The sequence below is a fragment of the Homalodisca vitripennis genome, chromosome 7 (assembly GCF_021130785.1).
Source record: "Homalodisca vitripennis isolate AUS2020 chromosome 7, UT_GWSS_2.1, whole genome shotgun sequence".
In the NCBI taxonomy this organism is placed as follows: domain Eukaryota; kingdom Metazoa; phylum Arthropoda; class Insecta; order Hemiptera; family Cicadellidae; genus Homalodisca; species Homalodisca vitripennis.
This window is the reverse complement of record NC_060213.1, coordinates 112,742,754-112,760,161: the sequence shown is the minus strand read 5'-3', so window position 1 is coordinate 112,760,161 and position 17,408 is coordinate 112,742,754. Positions and strand designations below refer to the sequence as shown.

The 17,408-nt window shown below is 30.2% G+C and overlaps 1 protein-coding gene across 1 annotated transcript; it reads right to left on the bottom strand.

Annotated features, from left to right (window-relative positions):
• Nucleotides 1–1,240: 1,240 nt before the first annotated feature.
• LOC124366214 (transmembrane emp24 domain-containing protein 6-like) lies at nucleotides 1,241–14,616 on the bottom strand. The gene is made up of 4 exons (XM_046822592.1): nucleotides 14,288–14,616; nucleotides 9,822–10,018; nucleotides 6,529–6,598; nucleotides 1,241–4,621 (listed from the first exon to the last, which is right to left on the bottom strand). The coding sequence occupies exons 1-4, from the start codon at nucleotides 14,477–14,479 to the stop codon at nucleotides 4,400–4,402; spliced, it is 681 nt and encodes a 226-aa protein (XP_046678548.1). The 5' UTR covers nucleotides 14,480–14,616; the 3' UTR covers nucleotides 1,241–4,399.
• Nucleotides 14,617–17,408: the final 2,792 nt, after the last annotated feature.

Sequence of the window (17,408 nt, the reverse complement as noted above, 5' to 3'; positions counted from 1 at the left end):
GAGTTCATGAGCAGGGCCAAGAACATAACCAGGTAGAACAACTTCTCTGTCTGACTTCCACAATTGTGAGAGTTCATGAGCAGGGCCAAGAACATAACCAGGTAGAACAACAACTTCTCTGTCTGACTTCCACAATTGTGAGAGTTCATGATCAGGGCCAAGAACATAACCAGGTAGAACAACTTCTCTGTCTGACTTCCACGATTGTGAGAGAACACTTACTAGGAAATCATGTCTGCTACATGGTCGGTCTGATTTACCTCAGTGTCACAACAAACTTCGTTATCACTAGAAATGGATACCCCATAACGAGCTCTCTAAGGTCATTTGATCGGTCTCTAAAGTTTTCATCCATAATAACTAAAACTATAACCTAAGAAAGCTAAATAGTAGTAGTAACAACTATGAAATACATTTTTCTAGCAACAAAGAATAGAAATGATAATTATAAATATATTACATAATAGTATTTATTTTGAATAAAATCTGAAATAACAAAAAGAATTATCTGAGAACATAAGAAAATTCTCACAATATTTCTACCACACAAGCAATCCTAATATGCATGTGTGGTTTCTTTTTTCTAAAGTCAAAGATAAGTCTCTAGACTGGAGATATGAACTGTTTCAAGTTAAACAATCATAGGATTTTTTTAGTTTAAGTAATTGCTGTTTTTAGAGAATGGTAATATCTCCACAACTTGTAAAAAGTAATACTTTTATACAAAACCAAAAGATTGGTTACAGTCTATTTTAACTTTTTTCCTGACTAAACACTCACTGTTAGAAGAATATTTAAAAGCCGATTGTAGTAAAATGACCTTCTGTATTTCCCTTTTATATATTTTCTTGATCGGGAAAACAAGCAAAACCAAATATTGCAAAAAAATACCAAGACACAAGCAAATTACAATGGTAATAAATTGTACTTTGTAAATTGGTTTTGCAATATTTTATACTTTTCAATTTTTTTGGAGTGAACAAAATTTAATGGTGTGAGATTCTAAGTTACATACTGATTTATAACTGCTATTAAAGAAACATCTTTGTGAGGTGTTCTCAGGGTCTTGAAACGGTTATGGCTACCTATCAATACTGCCAAAATTTACGTATTTGACTCATATTGACTCTTCTGAAATCAATATTTTAGAACCATACATATGCCAAATGGTTTAATCTCATCAGTTAATTCAGTTTACAACAATAAATTATTTTATTGCAAAAGGAAAATCAAACACTTGTTAAAAAAATGCCATAATTTATTCCATTAATACAAATACATGATAAACAATGCATGTAACATAGAAAAATATAAACTATAATAATATTAATATATGGTTTTCTATATATTATTTACATAGGTGTAATAGAAGTAATAAGAGGTTTGGCTCTAAAAAGTAAGCCAATAATTATTTTCCATTCCGTTACCTAAATTTCACTGCAACATAATTGCAGTGGACTACAAAAGATAGAAGGGCTTCCCTTAAAAAGATAACAGGGACTTTTTAAATACTGGTTTGCTTAAGTAGATAGAATATATTGAATGAAAATGAAGTAAAGTGACTGGATATAAATAAAATAAAATAAAAAATAATAGTAAATAAAAATCATATAAAACTTTTTAATGCACTAAGATCTGATATGAGACACCAACATTCGGTAGATTGATTGAGATTGACTATTTAATGCACTTATGCAAATTTCATTCATCAAGCTTTCAAAGTAATTTGTAAATTCTTTAACAAAATGCACATTTTATTTCTGAATACATAAAATTTGCATCATTCACAAAATTTTTAAAGATGTCCTTTCATAAACGATTAAAAACAGACACATCAGACAAGATTTACTTTTTAAAATTAAAAAACAAATACTAAAATCTATTCTAAAATAATAATTTGTAATATTATTGTTCACACTGTCCTCCATTATCCTTTGGCCTTGACCTACATAAATTTGTAATAACATATCGGTATAATCCATCTATAGCATTACTTTTATTATCTCAAAATATGCAGAGCTTTATAAAGAATACTTTAATTTTATTGTTGGCAGAGAAATTTAATGTTATTAAGTTACACAAGAGACAGACACAAGCTATTTAGAGTTTGAGAGAAATGATTTACACAATATTTTTCACAGTCAATACATTACACTATAAACGATACACAACAATCTTTCTATACCAATGTATACATCCTATATACTGAGTCGATTTAGAATTAAAAAATAGACTTTTTGGGATAAATCCAATCATTGCAATATTTTGAAATGTAGGTCTGAAAGCCAAGGATTATTGCTAATGTATAGGAAAATCAGCAGGTTTACTTTGAAAATTTCCTTTCAGAGTCCACTGATTCTAAGGAACACATCAAAACAGACCAAAGTACATATATTTAGAAATTTTCGATTAGATTGCAATCTTTCCCTACTGGTTCAGAAAGTATCCAACCAATATTTTGTTGGTGCTGATACCAATTCCTACTGCAGGTATGTTTCCAGTCATTCATTACAGTGTTGGAAGCATAGGTTTACTTTAACATACAATGAATGTTTTACAATGTCTAGTACGCATTGTATGCCAGAGAATGGAACACTGACGGTTAGTGTGGACAGGTGGGAGGGGAACTTGCAGAACTTTGGCATGTCACAGTTCAATAAATTCTAACATTATTTTGTTATTTAACAATTCTGCTGTTCATCCACGGTATTCATGATCAGTTATAGATCTGGAAGCACGAGGCTAGAAAATGTATTAACCTACGACATTATAACATCAAAAAGCATCAGAACTCTTGTTTTCACACAAGATATTTAAAAATATTAATAAATTACACCAAAATTAGAAAAAATACTTAAAATTTACTTGAGTTACTATTCAAATAAATAAAAACATAACTATTACATTTTACTGCCAACTGCGTAGTAAAAAAGCAGGACAGATTAAAAACAAAATTATTGATAAAAACAAGTGTACCTTTTATACATGGTTCAATCACTTGGAATTTGATTTCAATTACAAGAATAATGAAAGAAAAAATATGAAAATGGAATGGAGGGAAATGTGGAATGTAAACATTAATAAATTGTTTAGAAATACATTTAGGGAGAAAAATAAAATGTTACATGACAAAACAGCAGTATAAACTGTGTTGTTTGTAATTAGACAATGTGATTGACCATGATTAAAATATTATGGGACTAACATTTTCCACATTCCACAAATAGTAAATCTACTAGATTTTCACCTGAGAAATCAAAATAAGTCTAAAACTTACAAACATGTACAGTTTTAAAACTTGATTTAAAACAAAGGAGGATTTTTATTTATTGTATGTTTAACAAAGAAAGCGTGGCCACCTAAGACTTTATAAATTTAGGAATTTTAAGTTTTAAGTTTAAAGTGAATTTTAATTAAGTGTAAAGCCACTATAACAATGGTTCTGTTACTGTCTGGCACTGGTTTAATATTAGTACAGTCTTCAAAGTTAAAAATAATATGAAGTGAAAATGAAAACTGTAATTTTATCTCTACACTTATTATGAAAAACTAAAACTTAACAAACTACACAATAAACAAAAATGATACCCTGTGATTGTAACATCATTCCCAGAGAAGCTGGTGTTTTGTTTTGTAATGCAACCAAGACACTTAAAAAGTATAGACAGTAAAAAAGAAACTAAGATAAATTGCACTTTATAATGATATCCAAAACTTGAAAACACTATTATCACGGTTCTCCAACAATTACAAACACTAATACAGTGTAATATACAACTAAAATTATCCCAACAACCTACAAATATTATGGTCCAACAAACAATTTTTACAACCTATCAATAACAATGAGATTCAAGTCTTTTTCTGAGTTCCAAAGAACTATCGAAAACAAACAAGCCACTTCCGCAAGTCATGACTATTCAATGGTGGGATGGTGGACATCTTTTTGCGTTTTACCGTCTAATATCAGCCTTTAGGCATAGAAAATATCTACCGTATTGCGCAAAAATACATAAAATATATTATGTACATTATTTTACAGTCAACACAACATGTTGACATTTCACAGTGTTTTCTTTAAGTATTGAATACAATATTTTAGTTCTATCTGTTCAATAAGTAGACATGGTTTTTTTTTCTGTGGTTTTAACATTACAAAACTGGCAAATAAAAATGCATGTTTAATTACGTACATCGTTGTATCCATAATCATTTTATATTCTCATATAACTATAACTGCTGATCAAATCAATTCAAATGACAAAGTACTTCGGATTTTAAATCCAACTTGAATCATAACAGTACTTGAGTACTGTGTTATGATCACAGAAGTTACAAAGAAATCAGGATTTCCAAGTGAGTACTATTTTTTGCGAGTATGTGCCAAATCTTACGTGGTCTACACACGCGGCTTGCCGGGCTTAACCTCGAAGAGTCGTCGGACAAAGTGCACCTGCAGCACAGTGGTGCCAACTATCACCATGATCTGAACCAGAGACCAGTTGAGCACGTAGTTGTTGTTATCTGAGATCAGGTTGTAGTCTCTGGCTTCAGTACCCCGCAGGTGGTTCTGATGTTGCAGCATCTCGTTGATGTTCCGTTCCACCGTCATTATCGCTGACTGCAATAGACACATGCTTGTATCGGTCAAAGAGTAAATCATCAGTTTTTCAATCAGACTTTAAGTGCCAGTTGAGAAATATAATATTGAACCCTGTATTTTTGATAGGAAAAGATCCACAAAGTTATATACTCCTAGACAGTAACAAGCTGAGAAACTCAAACACTTGTGATGTTTTCAACATTCTAAACCATATTATGCTCCATCCTATTCCATTCACATTGAAAAATTCCTCAATGAAGGAATCTTTCCAGAAAATTTGTAAAACTTCAAAATTGATGAAATTTAAAAAAAAAAAAAGGAAAAGAGATCAACCACATAATTACTGCCCAATATCCATTGCAATGTGCAAAAAAAAAACTATTTGAAATTTTAATTTATGGTCAAGTAAAAAATGTTTTTCAAATTTTTTTTTAATCCAACTAATTAAATTTAATCAAAAACAAAAGGTATGGATCATGGTTAAAAGACAATATTTTTGAATGTTGTTTCCCTAAGGGCTCTGTGCTTGGTCATCTCTTATTCTTCTTATTAATTTATATAAATGATCTGCCCAATTCAGTGCAAGCTATCACATTGATTAATGCAGATGACACTACCACTACAATTTTAAAAATTGCCGACAGGAAAATTTACTGCAATCAGATTTTAATATTCACAATTATAATAAATATCAATATACAAAATTATAGACTAAGTAAAACCATGACTAGCCATACTGGCGTATGTTTAATAGTCTATAATAAACTTGTTTATATCATTAGACAATATCCTGAGATTGTGTTCAAAAATAAATACTATTATGAGCTAACAGTAACAACATTTTATAGATTAGATAATTTTTTGTGGCAAATGTAGGCTTTAGGTGGATTTTGTATACAAAATCAGTCTGTTACAATTGTCCTCATGGTAAAAATGACAGAAAATTTCTGTGTTACTTCATTAAAGATGACTCCAAAGGCCCAAAATCAACCCCCATTCTGAAGTTTATATACACACATATATATATATATATATATATATATATATATATATATATATATATATATATCTGTGCTATAAAACATAGTTTGTGGAAATGATTACTGTCCCAAAAAAGCTCAAACAAGCTGAAACTTGCTATGTAATTTCACTCCATTTTGGTGGCCGTTCAATTTCGCAACTTCAACAAATTCGTAAATCCATTATTTATGGACCTAGAGAAAAAGTAAAGTTACTAAAATGTTTATTTTCTTACTATTTTTGTTATTAACACTCTGATTTATATCTCAAAAGGTTTTCAAGATAACGAATACATGTAAATCCCATGAGAAATAAATTAACAATATTACTGTAGTCACAAAAATCTACAAACTTCTTTTGACTGAGTCGGAAAGACTAATTAAATTTTGTATTAATTTCACTGTATTGTATGTGTATTTTTGAGTATTTATCACACATCAATCCATTTTTTTATAACAGATTATTCACTTGTATTTGTAATGTTTTTTTGTTTTTGTATTACATATAGCCTACTGTTTTTCATCAATAATAATGTACTATATAATTTTTTATTACATTTTAAGTTTAATAAGTTTCTATATTTTCACCTGACAAAAAAGGTTTTTAATTGCTTTTATAAATTGATATGACAAGATTGGTTGATTAGGCTACTTGTATTAATTCTGTAGTTACTTGTAAATATTTTTAGTTTTATTTCTTAAATATTTAATAATGTTATATTAGCAAATATGTATCTAGGAATAGACCTATCGACAGCACGTTATGCTGTGTTCTTGACTATGTAAATGGTTGTACAAGTTTTACAAGAACAATGTATTTTTGTTGTTGTTATGTTATGACAACCGCGATTCAAGTGGTTAACGAAAGACAACCAATTTTGTGTATTTGTTTCAGAGTAAACTTACTGTGAAATTCTCAACGCTAACATTGAGCTCCGTCATCTCTCCTTTTGTGTACTGGTCCCATTGGTCATATCTGCAACAGAAGTACCAGGCTTAAAGTAAACAGAATAAATATGCCGACACTAGGAATTACAAAAATCACAATTCAAAACCTGTTTTTCTTCTTCAAGTAAAAAAATCAAAAGTAAAGTTAACAATCTATCTAGGTTGTTGAAAAGTAGTGGAACTGTTCTAATTACACCTGGACTTAAAAAATCACAAGATTGCAGTCAAACAGAGACCGACTGATTAATGAAAAATGCAGAGTTACTAGAGCAGCATGCGATGTTAATGACAGAGGGTAGAGGGAAGTACACTCTTAGAATTTCATGTTGTTTCCGAGTGTAACATTTATAAAATTACAACACTTTCAAAAATTATAACACGTTTAGTGGTACAGTGTGTATAAAATACACAACACGGTAGATGTACATATATTGTGTATAATATGTACAATTTATATAATATGTATAATATAATACGTACCCTACCCGATCCAATGTCTATTGAAATTAATTAAGGCTATTGCCATTTATACAAATTTAATGTAAATAAAATTCGTTTGACAGGTATTTAGTCTTTCGATCATATGTTAGTTGGGTTATTTAAACGCATATGTGACAGATATGGTCAAATACAAAATAACTGAATCATATGTATATATATATAGTAAATGTATATATATATATATATATATATACATTGTATTCATAAAAAGGCGTCACAAACTTCTGTAGGTGATAGTATGCATCATTTTAAAGAATAAATGTCATTTAAACATAGGTTGATAAATGTCTAGTTTAGCTGCTAGCCGCCATTTGTATTTTTTAACAATTACTATCTCTAAACCTTGTAGGAGCAACAACTATGACATGTTTAGCACTCCCAGCTTTTGCAAGCGTACCGTATCTTTAAAGTGGTCGTACTCGCTTATGCGTTGACGGATTTCATTCAAAAGAGTACCATTGGAATTGTAATGAAATTTTTAAATGTTTTATAACTATACTGGTCTTTTTGTTGTTTGACTATAAACATTTTAAACAGATGCCACTTTGTTAATATTAAAGAAAATATCATAATTGTTTTTTTTAATTTTTCTCTTATCTATTGAAACCTATGTACCAAATTTGGTCTCTTTAGCTTAACTAGTTTTAGAGGTAATAATTTCTTTATAAAAATATACGAAATGGTGGCTATTGGCTAAATGAGACATTTCTCAATGTATGTTTATATGACATTTTTTGTTTGAAATGATGTGTACTATCCGCTATAGAAGTTTGCTTGGGACACCCTGTATATATATATATATATATATATATTTATTTATTTATATATTTATATGATAATCATATATGACTGTTCACTTCATAGAAATATAAACAGTCTGTCACCATATATATATTTATTTATTTATTTATATTATAATCATATATATATATTATATAGCCAAGATGATTAATACTACTAGTTGACTAGTTGCAAATTATGCTATTTCATTCCAAAACACTAGAATGAAATAAAGTATTTGTTTATTCAACTGGTGGTGACAGACTGTTTATATTTCTATGAAGTGAACAGTCATAGAAAACTGCTGGTGTGTTCTGTTATCTATCTCGAGCTTATAAATGTAAATCATTCATCATACAAATTAAATAAGCATTAGAGATAATGAAATAGTTTGTAAGCAGGCTATAGTAATAATTGTAAACAATGTAATATATCAGTCTTGGTGGGACATTGGTATCAGTATCTGATGAGCCCTCTTTTATTTCTTATTTATATCAGTGATTTAATCTACGAAATTTTATGATTTGAAATTTCTGATAATTTATTCTCATATGTAAACAATACAATCTTATTTTTACAGTAGAAAAAATAAGATGAAAGTTATAAAGAATGAAAACATAATTGTACATTTCAAATCCTGGTTAAAAAAAATCTGTTTTATTCTAAAACCTCAAAAATTAATATAATTTAATTTAACATTCGTACGAGACATTAAACAACACCGATGAACCATTTTATTTAATTGTTGTATTATTTAATACAACAAAGCTTAATAAAATATTCAGCTTTCTAGTAGATTCTCCAACAAACTTGATTTCGCTACAATTCAAATAAAATAACCATCCATATTAATAGATAAAACAGTAAAATTTTATGTTCTTGAAATTCTGTCACAGTGCACCACAACTCTGGAAACATTTAAATTGTTACATGATGTGAGGCAGAATCCACTATTAAGATATGTGGTAATGGACAGGATTTGCTAAACAACCGGATTAACTAATTTTTTTTGTTTTATTTGTTAATTGTTTTAATGAATGATTGTTTACATTATGGTATGCTACAATTTTAACGTTATTTAACTCACCAATGTTTTACGAAATAAATGTTTGACAAAAGTTTTAATACTGTTACTTAGTTTATAGTTAATTTATTCATAGCTGAAAATTTTAATAATTTTATTTATATTAGAGCTTGTTCATTTGTTAGCGAATTATTTTAGCTGGAATCTTGTTATTGTTAAATTGATTACTATTAACAATGGGACCGAGGAAAGGGAATTGTTCGATGTATACATTTAAATATATTTAGCAGTATTATTACTGATGTCAAAATTTGACAAATTTCATTGTTTACTCTATTAATGTCTGACATCTTCGTAAAACTTTTATGTGTAGTTTATTAATGGTGTTTAATGTGTAATATTGTATCATATTAAGTTATATTATGTAGCAGTGACAATATTTATTATTGTTCAATTTCTGACTATGTCATCTGTTTCACCAACACAGCTGGATCTTGTAAGATATAATATGACAATAAACGTTCATTCATTCGTTCAAGAAGTGCTCACTCTGCCTTGTATACCTTCCATTGATCATCATAGGACTGCAGTTTATGACAAGTCTTAATAAACTCTTACTGATATGTCCCATGCGCCCTAGGCTGTACTATTGATGGATATTTGCATGTGTGAGGAATTGTGTTGTGTATTTAATAGTTACATGGAAAATAATTTTTAAGTGTATTGTTTGTTTTGCAAATTTAGTTTTCAGTTGTTAATAGACATTAAAAGCTAGTTTTGGTTAATAGCACAATATTACTTTTTTTATTTTTGTTATAATGCAGGTTAAGTGAAAGAAAAGGCCATTTGACCCTAACTTTTGATATTAAAATAAAGAACTTTTCATTCCTTTTCCACAACTTGGAAGAAAAATTACAATTAGTTTAGATGTATTGTTTGTTCTTACCTTAAAACGGAAATATATAGATTGACCAGTTTGTCAGCAAAACGTGAGAACTGATTGTCGATACACACACTGTAGTAGCCACCGGTGGACTGGTGGTCCTGGTAGTCAGAGTGTGCCCGCCACTGGTATGGGTGAACGATCTGGCCATTGGGATGTCTCACCGCAAACCCTGCCATGCCATCACCTCCTCGTAGCACCTTCACAAGTACAAGCCAGTCAAAACTAACTCAAACAAACAATATATAAAGTTATATATATAGCAATTGGTATAGTTATGGATTCAGTGCATTTCTTAACTCACAACTAATGGTTTGTTACAATACAACGTAATGTTTAAATATTTTTAGTGACCATTCAAAACAAAGTAATTACTGTAAATTGAATGTAAATGTCCCTAATAGTTTTATTATTACCAGTGGTTTTAGGGCAAAATTAGCAGTGCCAGAACGTACTTTCCTTAACTTTTTACATGTGAAATATTCTTTGTGTTTTTTTTTAATTACAGGTTACAAGTCTGTAATCTGCATATTTTAAAATGTATAGCCCTTTGTGTAATCAATAGTTAAGTTCTGGAATTGATACTTTTTTGCTCATAATTATGAGAAAGGAAGACAACATAGCCTAATTTAAACGTTTTGGAGATAAAAACGGAACCCTTCTTTGTTGTAAAATTAAACTGCACAAATATAACAAACAAGGCTTATTTACATGAATGAAACATGACAATGTATATAACATAGGGACAAAAAGTGGTGTTTAACATTTCACAAAGGAAAGTGATTATCAATAATTTTAAGAATATAATCATGAAAGTACACACAAGGAAATGTTGAATAGTAAGAAATTAAGTTTACCAAATTTACAAAACTAAACATATGAATTTTCTGCCGTGTCTCCTCAACCAGTTGTTCACATACAGTTGTTCAACCTGTACGGTTCCACATTCCACTCATTTATACAGTACTTGGTCCATGTGGTTTTATAAACATAAGACTTGAAACATGTCTGGTTAAGAGTCTAGATCGCAAGTCAGTCATTATCTGGTTCATGAGACTAAAACCTCGTTCACATTATGACGAACCACATGGAATCAGTTTAGTGCAGTTCAACAACGGGATGAGATCTTTTGGTACCCTTGAAGGTGAATTGGCCTCGATATAATCTCAAAAACAGTTTTTTATTTTAGTTTTGTTGAGCTTAAACCTTTTACAGATTTTTAATTTCTTCTCCTTCATATTGTACTGATTTGTCACTTGGCCACTAATCAGTTTTCAGTACTTTTTATCAGATAAAAAAGAATCATATTGTTGTTTACAGTTTTAAGAGGTGCTTACTGATGTTGAATCATGACTGGACTAAGTAGTAAACATTTTGATGATAATGGTGAAGGTGATGAGGATAATTGCCTTGATAGGCCACAATACATAGATATTTCAGTAGAGCTTCTGTTCTTGTCTGTCTTTGCCTTCTCAAAGTGATTGTAAATGGCAAAGTAACCATTGAAAATCATTTATGGCCCCAACTTCATCATCTGCATCACTTAAGGCTAGCTCTAGTCTATGATTAATGCAATGCCAGAGAATAATATCTGGGTACATCTCAAGCAATCTTTCAGTTACACCTGATTTTTGTCTCAGTATGACATCAGCACTATCACTTGCAAATGAAACAAAATTTTCTTTCAAGTAATTATCATCAAATCCATTACTTTTTAAAACAGTTTAGTAAACTTTCAGTAATTACCTGAGATGTTTGACTTTTTAGATACAAAAACATAGCTGAACTATACCATAATGTGAAATACCTATAACGTAATTCGGTTCATCATTTTGGTTCGTTATTGTTTGGTAATTTAGATAATCAGAAATGTTGATGATCCTGCAGCCCAGATGGCACTCACAAAAATATTGATATTGATAAATAAGTTAATGATCAACTCAAAATATGATAAAAGTATAGAAAAAAATAGAATATTAGTCTGAATAATAGGATAATGTTTAAATTAAGGTCATTTCATGTTAAAACAACCAGTGGTCTGGACCTTGATCTCTCAGATTTTTATGATTTTTGTTTGGAAGTTGTACCTACTAAGACTGTTTTAAATGCAAAATTTTAAATTTTTCTGCCTTTTGATTATTGATTGACCCATAAAAAAATCAGTTTTTGGCCGTCTCAGTATTTGTTTTTATGTAGCTAAAAATCTATTAAAGCTAAAGAGAGCTGAAATTGGTGGCATTCCTTTCAATTTGAAATGCTCCTTAATTTGATATACCACATGACTATGTTTTGTATATTTTGAATTTGTTTGAAACTTAAAAACTGTTTTTGAAAAAACCCAAAGTACATCCCCTCTAATTAAAAAATACATATATGTTATTTACACTACAATTGACTACATGTATGCAAAATTTCAGAATTAGACATAATGGGTCCTATTTCAAAAATATTTTGCTACCAAAGTATACATCAGCAAAAATCATCAAAATCTGAGGAGTAAAGGTCCAAAATTAACTTTTAATTGGTTGATTTTAAATGGAATGACCAATTATTAGCCACGTTAGCGACAATGATCTAAAACCACTTTTATTTATTTCTTAAAATGGTATGTTTTTATATCCAGAAAGAATTTTTAGTCAATCACAATCCATAATTGCACAATAACTGATAATATGTTTGAAATTTTAGATTACATCCCAAATTGTCCATCAATCTTGGGGAAAGAGGGGAATCAGGGTTCCTAGGTGGGGGAGATAACAATATATGGAGGGGTAGGCATTGGTGGAGGGGATAATTGGGATACCAATATTCATACCATAAAATTACAAGTAATGTTACAGGTCAGAGTAGGGCTAACAAATATATATGAGGATAATATAAGTTTGTCTGTACTTTTCCTATTTTCCATCATTTTTGTAACAGTTTCTACTTCCATGATGAAGTTTGATTGTCGATTTTCTTCTGCGCTCTCTGTCTTGTTTGTCAATAGGCTATGCATTGTATTTGCATATCTCGTTATTAAATGTTTTCTTATTTCGCGATTTGTCGGATTTTGCTGTGTTGTACATTTCAGATAGACATTGTTCTTTGTATTTTGCCATCACCAATAACCATTTTGTATTCGAGTTGTGTAGTGTTTGTATGATATTAATATTCTACAACTGTGTTTTAACTACGAACAATATGTGTAGTGGTTACTCTATCAAGTTTTTTAGCAGTGTGAAATTACCCATAGAAAGAACTAATCCTCTGATACAAATCCTAATCTAGTTCATGAACTACTCCTAACCTAGTTCCTAAAACATTCCTTTGTACAAAACTACATTAATTTTATAATTTTAAGACAAATAGAACACATACAAAACAAAATCTATACTTTGTATTTTTATAATTACCAATCTGAACAGCTATTTTTTAGGTTTATATATTAAGGCCAATATGAAGAAAACCTATGGATGGTCGCGTAGCTAAAAGATGTATAAGCTGATTTTGTTAAAACCTTGCATACACATTCTAGACATAGTCTACTAAACTATGATACATACCTCCTTCTTAGGCTGCACCTATTTTTGGAGCTATATACAAAAAAAGTGTTTATTTTAATGTGTTAGAATGACATTCTGTTTTGAGTTGGACAAGTCATTTTACAAATGTGGTGGCCGTTGTTTGAGGATACAATGTTTTTTGTTGATTGAGACACGTTTAGTACATGGATAGGTCAGTATATTTAGTAAACATTAGTGATCAGTCTTCTGGAATCTTGTATTTACTGATGGGTATTATCTCGAGGGATGTTTTTCACCAGCCCCAAAGAACCCATTAGAAGTTAGGGAAATTTCATGTAATAATTTTAAAATAGCTGTGTCTAAATGGTTGAAGCAAAATGCATTCTATTCTATCGAAGAAATGTATCTTTACAATATAAGTAATAGGATTTTCATGTAGTTCATGCATGTATGCTCAGCATTAAGGATATAACTGTACCATGTAGGCTATGTTAAGGTTTGTGTATGTGTTTTTATTTGTATATTGTATATTATATATGTTTTAAGGACATATTTTAAACTCTATGACTTTGTCAATGCATCGTTTGTGTGGGATGGCAATAAAATATTCTTGATTCTTGAACCCCGCAATGATGGCCGGAGGCATTTTTCTTAGCCCGTTCAACTAGGCCTACTAGTGCTTTTTACGAGATTAGAATCTTTCAGAAATGTAATTGTTATTTGTGGTTTTTAATTTCATTTTTAAGAACTGTACTTTTGAAAAATATAACAAATATTGTGACTAGCTGACACGTAAACAATTACCGAATAATGTTGTAAACTCCATCAAATTGGGCTAATATATTAATATTTGAGGTTATGTATGTTGAGGTTATATAAAAGGGCAAGTTAATATGCTCATGCAAACTATATACTATAAATTGACCAATACCTTATAGAAAGTAAGATAGAAGTTTTATTAACCTGAAAACTAACGTAGAACGTAGCACCAGGATTCACATATTGAAAGTAGCAATCTTCTTTACCAGGATCTATATGAACTTTGTAATCCATCGCAACTGCTGGCAAATTTTCAAACCAATTAACATGTTGTTGTTCTTCGGAAAAATCTAGAAATACCATAAGAAATAACAACATGTACGAAAAATAATACATTATATTTTAATGTTATTAACATACAACTAGTAAGACAACAAAAGACAACAGCACGCGGCAGCAACTGACACTTCGACACTTCATTGAAGGCTCGAGAGAAAGTAAAAACAAAACAACGCGTCGTCTGTTTTCACACAAACAACTAAAACGTGGAAGGCTCATGTGGGAATGCACCTTTCTCAAATGACTTTTTTTTATTAAAAAAATTATTTCAAAGTTAAAACTAAAGTGTAAATGCCTTTTTTCTTATTGTTAATAGTAAAGCTTTGACCTTCAAACAGTTAGTTATTTTTTTCTGTTATACTCTAAAACAGCCTATAAAAAATTGTATGGGGAACATTTTGTAATATTTGATTATCCAAAAATCTCTACGATTTCAAAAATTAATTTAATGGACAATTTCTAAAAAGTGCTTTGTTTATTTGAGTGGAATTGTATTTTTTAGAGTTGTCTTTAAATATTCAAAGAAAAATTTTCATCTATGAAGAATGGACACCCAAATACTGAAAGCATCGCTCTTTCAGTATTTATGATTACAAAATTATCAACGCCTTCATCAGGTTAGTATCCGATGCCGAAAAGGAAGTTTTTTATTTGGTTCATTTAGAACAAAAAAAAATAATAACCCTCTCATTGCACTTATTCCAAAGGGAACTTAACATTGATTCCAGAGTGACAGGATATTCAGAATCGGCAAGCCTGGGGGTAGAGATCAGTAAGGCTGCCCCCTGTTGAGATCCCATTAAAAGAAGGATAACGGGAAATATTTCAATCATGTCACCTCAGAAGAAAGAATGGCTAGGTCTGTTCCAGCCTCTTCGTCAATGCGGGCAGAGGAAAGCCATACTCCCTCAAAACAGCCTTTAACATCAAGCGAACTCCACCCATTCTAACAGTTATCATTCAAAGTACACTAGACCTATCGACCAGCCTTATTTACCCCAATATCTAGATTCTCTGTTGGAACTGGTCACATACAGTTACGTTGTCTTTTGTGTAAGGAACAATTTCCAAATATTAAGCTTCTAATTTATAATTAAACTAATCAAGCCATTTCTTTCCACATACATAGCAAAAATGATTAATCGCCTGAATTTTCTAAACATATAATTTAAAATATATTAAACCATTTCAAGCATTATAACCATGATCCTTAACAGGATGGGCGTTATGAAGTGCCATAACATATTTTACAGTCCAATGATTTATGTATAAAAAAAATGCTAACTCACTTTATCCATGGAAACCACATTATTTTGTATGTTTAAATGCGTCTTGAGACCAAAAAAATTCATAGGTATGAGACTAGGGGTAGAGTAAATATAGAGTTCAACTAAAACTAAAGATAAACCGATTGCAAAGAAACCTGCGCAGAAACAATTAATATCTGAGCATCCACGCGCAGGAGGGGCCCTCTCCAGTGGTGGGGAGTGAGACAAGCATCTCCTCGTCTCTGTTTTTATCGGCTGTGTGGGTCTGCCGCGCTCGCACCATTTTGTTTACACTGCATCTACTTAACTATTATATAACTGTATTAAATTTTTGTATGTTGGCATACACAATCGTAAAATATGAATTGAACAAACTAATGCAGCCATAGACGTATCCAGGGAGCTTGCGTTTTCTTTTGAGGTTAGTCGCTGAGTAATAGTGGGCAGGACAGGGGATAGAGCAAACGGGCGAGTGCCGAGCAGTGGAAATGATACTGGGTTGCGTCAAGAGATTGAATTAATTCTTCCATACAATTGATAATAAAAGCATGATTAAATATACAGTTTCGCATTAATATTTTATTATCTTAGTTCAAAGTGATTTTTGTTTACAATAATTACTAAGATATTTAATAACGAAAATTTCGTTGTACATTGTAGAAGTTGTCATGGTAGTCATAAGAAGGTGTTAACATCAGTGTTCTTAAGTGTATTATATATATATATATATATATATATATATATATATATATATATATATATATATATATAATATGTGGTGTATATTTTTATTTTATTATATATTTTTATATATAATAACAATATAAACATGTTTTATGTCTTCATTGATGTAAAACATTTACAGATTAATGAACCAACTGCGTCAGCTTCAAAATGTGCTGTGGAAGAAAATGATTTTCCTAACGCCCCACTTAAGAAGGATAAGATGATAGAACCGTAAACTAGCCATCGTCATTAAGTCAGTATAGCTACAAAAAATATAGCTCATTGTATTTTATTATAATATACACCTAAAAATTGATGTTATTATAAACAATTATTGAACAATCATAAACAATCGTCAAAATGAAGAAGGTTTCGATTCGAAAATAAACTTTCAGATAAGCATGTATTTAATAGAAACCGAAAAATGAACGTAAAATTAGCAACACAAACGCTACCCTTTTTCTAAGCAAACTTGCTCTAGCATTTGTTGGTTTTCAACCAGCAATCAGTTTTATTAGGACAATAGATAGAAGTTTTACTACCTATTCAATGGTAGGGTTTCAAAAGGAGAGGTTTGAAGAAACCAATTAAATTAGAAAATGTTAATTTTGACACAAATCTCCTCGTCAATTACATTAATTATCTTAGCACTTTAAAGCAAAAAAAATGTATTCATCTTTAAACATGGAAGTAAAGCATTTGCATTAGAATTCATAAACAGTGTCAATGTGATAAATTTGTCTCAGACTAGATTATTAGAAGATCTTAAGTTCCGTTATACTTTAACCTACATGTTTTCTCAGAACCAATTGGAATTGTTTTATATATATATATATATATATATATATATATATATATATATATATATATATATATATATATATTTTCATGTACGAGCCAGAGGTAGAAATAACAATAACCCCAATGTAAAGTAATTCCAGTGGGACATCAGATAAGTTTGTTTAGAAATATTGTACGTGCTCCTATGGGCA

Coding starts and splice junctions, on each gene's coding strand:
- LOC124366214 (XM_046822592.1), bottom strand. CDS start 14,479: ATGTATTATTTTTCGTACATGTTGTTATTTCTTATGGTATTTCTAGAT. Junction 10,019..14,287: donor CGTTCTACGTTAGTTTTCAG/GTTAATAAAACT, acceptor GTACTTGTGAAG/GTGCTACGAGGAGGTGATGG. Junction 4,622..6,528: donor TTAGCGTTGAGAATTTCACA/GTAAGTTTACTC, acceptor TGTCTATTGCAG/TCAGCGATAATGACGGTGGA.